Source organism: Helianthus annuus, chromosome 3 (assembly GCF_002127325.2).
Source record: "Helianthus annuus cultivar XRQ/B chromosome 3, HanXRQr2.0-SUNRISE, whole genome shotgun sequence".
Lineage (NCBI taxonomy): Eukaryota > Viridiplantae > Streptophyta > Magnoliopsida > Asterales > Asteraceae > Helianthus > Helianthus annuus.
Genome location: NC_035435.2, coordinates 145,363,085 through 145,370,076, shown reverse-complemented (window position 1 = coordinate 145,370,076; position 6,992 = coordinate 145,363,085). Strand labels below are relative to the sequence as shown.

At 35.4% G+C, this 6,992-nt stretch overlaps 1 protein-coding gene across 1 annotated transcript; it reads left to right on the top strand.

Moving 5' to 3' along the window:
- The first annotated feature begins 3,215 nt into the window (after positions 1-3,215).
- LOC110930099 (beta-fructofuranosidase, insoluble isoenzyme CWINV1) lies at positions 3,216-6,680 on the top strand. The gene is made up of 7 exons (XM_022173325.2): positions 3,216-3,422; positions 3,586-3,594; positions 4,060-4,919; positions 5,417-5,575; positions 5,802-6,040; positions 6,161-6,251; positions 6,352-6,680. The coding sequence occupies exons 1-7, from the start codon at positions 3,227-3,229 to the stop codon at positions 6,529-6,531; spliced, it is 1,734 nt and encodes a 577-aa protein (XP_022029017.2). The 5' UTR covers positions 3,216-3,226; the 3' UTR covers positions 6,532-6,680.
- Positions 6,681-6,992: the final 312 nt, after the last annotated feature.

Genomic DNA, 6,992 nt, shown 5'->3' with positions numbered 1-6,992 from the left:
TTCCTCTGTTGGATTTGTGCCCAGTTCTTTAATTCCTTCATCAATGATATTCCACAGTTCTTGTGATTCGAATAAAACTTTGATTTGGATGTGCCAATGATAATAATTTTGGCCGGTGAGTTTGGGGATTTGCGTTTGAATTCCTTGTACCTGATTCATACTTGATTGTTTCGAACTTTGAGATTTCGCGGATCCGATCGATGTGGCTCTGATACCACTTTGTTAGATTTCCTGGATTATGAATTAGGGTTTCTGGGAACGATGAAAGGTTTTGTTCATGAAAATATGAATTGATAAACGAAAATGTTGGTATACAGAATATATATATATACATCGAAATACCTTGAGTGGTGATAACCGCCCTTTCTAATTATCCTAACATAAAACTTATGATAATAATAATAATACTATCTAGCTTATAATATATTTATGTCTAACAACACTATCTTCTCTGTGTTGTGTTCTATCTATTCTGTGTGTTCACCTCTGTGTCTGTGCTCTACATGTTCCGTTTATATAGGCAAATTCAGATCAGCACATCCACGAAGAATGGACTGGGCCACGAACAATCAGTCTTCGTCTATATTGATTCTTCGTTGCAAGGATTCTTCATCGGCATTAATCCTGGATGAACCTTGAGGATTCGTCAGACATACACCTGGACGAACCTTAATCTTCGTTGGGTGACAATGGAGTCTTCGTCCTCATGATTCTTCATCCAAGGCATTATGGTGATGGTCCGTGGCATGGATTCTTCATCACATGAAGTTAGTCTTCGTCCAGACCAGTCTTCGTGAGCATGGACATTCAGCGAACAATGAGTCTTCGTTACACATACAATCCCACCAAGACTGTTGAAGGTTCGTTGGGGGCTGCATCATGCAGACCAGAAACATAACAGGCAACAAACAGATTGCATATAGCAACTGTTTTACAAAGTGTACGAAGTTAAAGTCATTCCGAAACAGGACGGGGGATGTCGTGCTTCGGTCTTCACTTCGTACGGCATTGTCGAACCGAACCGAGTTGCGTCCACATAATATGTATCAACAGAAGCTCTGACTCTGAAGGTCTTTTGATTAAATCCGGTTTTTTAGCAAAGCTCCACTAAACCTCTATGTATGGTTTCTTCCGTTTTTTCCTACTTGTGGTGACGTGTGAGAGTTCTCTTCTGATTAAAGGGTCAAGATCGAAAGGATGATCACTAAGGTGCAAGTTGTTAATATCCGTTGCAGGAGTTGGAGTATTATCTTTGGTTGTGTGGTTGTCAATGTTGGTCAGTTTTGTGTTAATATTATTGTGGTCCCCATTAAATCCAGTAGTTGTGTCAATAATAGGATCCGCAAGGCCATCTCGTCTTTAATAACTGGCCCATAATTTTTGTCTTCTTCCCTTCCGTTAAAAGATCCGTCGGGCCAATTTAAAATGTTGGCCCATTCGAATGAAATAAACCTTGAAACATTGTCCCTACCTTTTACCAAAACACGTATGGAACATTCGAATCCTGACCTCCATGATGATTCATCTTTTCCCCATGCAACCCTAATTCACCATGGCCCAACGTTTCCCTATGTACCCTTTCATCTTATTTGTGTTGGGAAACCCTAGGCTGCGACGTTTCCTTCTCTGGCTCGACTGAGGGGTTTTCCGGCGGCATAGACTTTTTTCCGGCGAGAGACTGTCTTCAACGAACTCCTCAGAATTAGACCACTCTTCATTACACTTGGTGTGTTGTCTTAAGAAGAATTTTTATAGGAAATGAAAATTGAAAAAATGTTACACTTGGAGTGTTGTTTTAAATTTTTTTAATTAGGTTGCAGGCCCCACATTTACCCACATACCCTCGCACGTCCCTACAAACACCTTCTCTAAATGCGTTACTCGACAATGTAGTCCTTGGCATCCTTGTCCATCTCAGTCCAAATACAAGCTAAATACTTTGCATTGGATTTAGTCTAAAGTTGAAAGCTATTGAGTTTTACTGTTTGTTAGAGCATTCAGATGACCTCATTCCTTATGCTTACTCAACTCATGAAATTTAAGAAAACTACTTAAAAACACTACTAAGAGCATTAACATCCGAGTTCTTATCCATATCCTTATAATTTAACTAAAAAGCACATTTATCTTAGCCATTTAAAGATTCTCAAATAACCTCCAATATCTGATTTTTTTATCTATCTATTTTGAATTAAATAATACTCTTGTAATCATTTTTTACTATTCTTTCTCCATGTTCCACTCACAAAAAAAATTATAAGACTGAAGGGTATGAGGAACATGGTTTGGATCACCCCTATGAAGGGTATGGGGAACATGGTTTGGATCACCCCTAAACACGTGGGCATTATACAATGAGGCTACGCATAACCATCTTCGTTCGGAATTGATTGATCACGTTTGGTAATTGGGTCGGGTCAACAGCTACGAGTAGTTATCTTTTTATTATTATTCATAAATTGCAGTTTAAATACGTTTAACATGTACTAGAATTTCACTATTTTAATGGCGTGTACTTTTATTATTTTAGTTATTAAATAAATTTATTTAGTTTTATTTGTTGTTTATAAAAATAAATTAAATTCAATAAGTTTTAAACAAAAATATATTAAAAAATAGGAAGTGGATGGTGATGGATCATAACCACATCATATAGGGTGGTGGATAAGGATTGTTGATGAGGGTGAAGTGATGATGTGAGAATGATGTGGAGGGTGGTGGTAGTGATTAGGAAAATCACCACACCACATAGCTTAGAAGATTAGTGAGTGGATAAATATATAGATTGACTATACTTTTCCTTAAAATCTCATGGGGGAAAAATAAAGATAAGAAATCTCACATAGAAATAAAAGTGAACTTTTATATAATTTCCTTATAATTTTAGGATAAGGATAAGAATAAAGATTCAAAAGTGAATGCTCTTATATCCCTTATCCATATATTTTTAAGGAAATCTAGAGGGAGTTCTTATATTAAAGGAAAATTATATATTTTTATGGAATAACATTTTTTTAGTTAAATTATTAATATGAGATTTCAATGCTGTTTAAGTCATTATCACACCTATCGGTAATTTAATGCTTATTTTCTCTGAACCAATAGATTAAATGGGACTAGCCAAAAAATTTAATGACCTTTATCATTTCTTGGAAGTCTTCTGATACTCATGTACCTATATAAAGCCTACAACAGTTGTCCAACTGCACACAGTTTGCATTTCACGATGCTTTTCAAAACTAAACTATCATCTCTGAATATTCCGATGAAGATATATGGTTTTTATGTGTTTTCTTTGTGTTGTTTCCTGATTTTTAATGGAGTCCGTGTTGAAGCTTTCAGGAACCACACACGGCTACTGAATGTTTCACAGCCTTACCGGACAGCATATCACTTCCAGCCTACCAAAAACTGGATGAATGGTACAGTTTTTTTTTGGTGGAATCCCTGTTTTTGTACTTTTTGCTAGTTTATGTTATATATAGTGGATTAACATATGTGTTTTGTTTCATTAATTATCTTTCCTTGGTCTAATGTTTGATCTATTTACATGCATGTTCAAATGGTTGCCGTTGGAATTTGCAGATCCTAATGGTAAACCCACAATCTTTTATGCACTTCAGATTGGTTTAAATTTTGTTTTCTAGAAATGAATAGGTACTCTTTTGTGATTACATGGGGTATCATTTTAAAACTTTTTGAAAAATGGGTATCATTTTAAAATTTTGTGATTATATGGATACGTAAAAAAACAAATATGTGTCTTTGGAGTTTTTGAAAATATTGATATTACATGTTATTAGGAAAAAAAAAAAAACAAGATTAAATGCTTAAAAACTGAAAAAGAAAGAAAAAAAAAGACATGGAGATGTCACTCTCATGGACTGGCATACCCATTTGTGAAAAATTTAATAATTATATCTTATGTAATCACATTCTATGAAAAGTACTTGTTTCTAAAAAAAGTCATTCTTGAATCTTGATGGAGCATTTGCCTTTTATTAATGTAATATGACACATAAAACATTTGGTGCATTTGGTTTGTTATTGATAACGCAGGACCAATGTATTACAAGGGGGTCTACCATTTTTTCTATCAACACAATCCATATGGTCCACTATGGGGTAACATGTCATGGGGTCATGCCATATCACATGATCTTATCAACTGGGTTCATCTTGATATTGCTCTTGTACCAAATGAGCATTACGATATCAATGGGTGCTTTTCCGGTTCGACAACGATACTACCAAATGGTGAACCGGCGATCCTATACACAGGTGTTGATGCCAAATTACACCAAGTGCAAAATTTGGCATTTCCCAAAAACATATCGGACCCGCTACTAAAAGAATGGGTAAAATGGCCACTTAACCCAATATTGAGTCCTCCAGATGAAATTGACCCATCCTTTTATAGAGATCCATCAACTGGTTGGATGGGTGCGGATGGAGAATGGAGGGTTGTGATTGGAACTCGGATTGATCATCAAGGAGCAGCTATTCTTTACAAAAGTAAGGATTTTCGCAGTTGGAATAGGTCTCTGAGCCCGTTTCCCCTTTCTAACATAACAACATTTTGGGAATGTCCTGAGTTGTATCCTGTTATTTGTAATGGGAAAAGCGGGCTTGATACATCAGTTATATCCGTTCAAGGGAAGGACATTAAGCATGTTCTTAAAGCTAGTTTTAATGACCATGATTATTATATACTGGGAAAATATGATCCAGAAAGTGACGGCTACGATGTTGATGCTAACTTCATGAAGAGTAAAGAGTGGTTACGGTATGATTATGGGAGGTTTTATGCTTCAAAGTCGTTTTATGATGGTGAGAAGAAGAGAAGGATATTATGGTCATGGGTTTGTGAAAGTGATACTGCACCAGATGCTATCGAAAAAGGTTGGTCTGGCCTTCAGGTAATAATCTAGACTTGTTTATCTTGCCATTTGGGGTGTGTCTAATTTAGTGACGATTATAAAAAGGTATGTTTTGGGGTGGGCTGGGCTGAAAAGCATACCTTTTTTTATTTGTTTCTTTTATATAAAAGGTATGTTTTGGGGTGGGCTTTTATTTGTTTCTTTTATAAAAAAAGTATGTTTTGGGGTGGGCTGGGTTGAAAAGCATACCTTTTTTTATCTGTTTCTTTAATCTAATGATGATTGATATTATTATAAAATCAATATTATGACTATATTCATAATGTAGCATTCTTTAATAAGGCGGTTTAGGTGGTTATACACTTAAATAAACTTTGAATAACTTTCAACATGTGTCACGTGTTCAACCCATTTGAATTGTTTCCTTTATAGTTTAATCTTTTAGCATAACCATTGGAGATAAAACATAATCTAAATCAACCGTTTATTTTAATTTTAAACACAGTCTATATATGTAATTAATAACACGTTTTCAGACGATTCCTAGGAGCATCTGGCTTAGTAAAAATGAAGATCAGTTGGTGCAGTGGCCTGTCAAGGAACTAGAGAAACTACGAACACGAAAAGTGCATTTCAAGAATAAAAGACTCAAGGGCAGGTCCATGATTGAAATTTCTGGTATCACAGCTTCACAGGTGACTTCAAAGGTCAAACTACTTTACACATAGAAAATAAATACGGTTTTAGTTACTAATTAGATTATCAGAATAGCTTGTACCATGTATATCCGTTTAATTAACATTAAACAGACCAAAAATCATTTACACTATATTAGCTTTGCGGCTGAGATGAAATTCATTTGACCTCATAGTCAACGGGTTACACAAATTTCCATGACAGATAATTTACCTCTTGTTGTAGGCTGATGTAGAAATCACATTTAGAGTCTCAAATCTCAAACATGCTGAGGTGTTGAGTGCTGAAGTAGTTGATCCCCAAATTCTTTGTACACAAAAGAATGCTACAACAGATGGCAAATTTGGGCCTTTCGGTTTGCTGGTTTTGGCTTCGAAGGACCTTACTGAACACACTGCGGTCTTCTTTCGTGTCTTTAGAATTGCTAACAGTTTCCGAGTGCTCATGTGTGCTGACCCAAGCAGGTTTTGTCCAAAACTATTTATTTTTATAAATAAAAAGTGATTCAAATGTGCCTACAGAGATTATAATAGCTACAAAGCCACTTGATGCTGCATTTACATTGTTGTTTCTTCTTAAAATAGGTCGTCTTTAAAACCATTTATCGACAAACCCATCTATGGAGCTTTTCTTGCACTTGATCCTCGATACGCAAAGATCTCCTTGAGAACCTTGGTATTTTTATTACTAGTTTACAAATATATATATTTTGTATGATTACATGTGCATTTAGAGGATGCACTTTTTCTTTTTAATCATTTTGTTTGATTTACAGATAGATCACTCCATTGTAGAAAGCTTTGGTGGAGAAGGGTTGGCTTGCATTACATCAAGAGTTTATCCAGTACTGGCAGTTGGAGAACAAGCACATCTTTATGCATTCAACAATGGCACTCAGAGTTTGAGTATCTCAAGTTTAAGTGCTTGGAGTATGAAGAAAGCTCAAATTGTCTAATTCCGTAAGGAAAAGAAGAAAGCCTATTAAATAAACGAACCCATGTACAGTGTCTCAGATCAATTAGTTAAAACTCGATAGCGCTAAAGCACGAATCGAGGACCAAAGTGTGTTACGGAAGATTTTGCAATGAAAATTTGGTTTTGATATTGATAGTTGGTTGCTATGTATGCATGATTACAAGGCTCATATTCTGGGCATGATCAGTGACGAATCAAACATTTTTAGTCGCGGGGCACAAAAAAACTGATGTAAAAATAAACTTTATTTAACTTGTCAACAATAAATGTCATTAAAATATGTATCACAATTTCCCTCAATGTGATTTTATCTTTTGAAAGCAGTTGTGCAAAATTATCTTTATGATGTTCACTGCCGAAAAAACATCTTTTAACCGTTTGCGGTTGCAATGCACAAAACAATTGTTAGCTTTAATCCAAAATTATTAACCTATCAGCAAA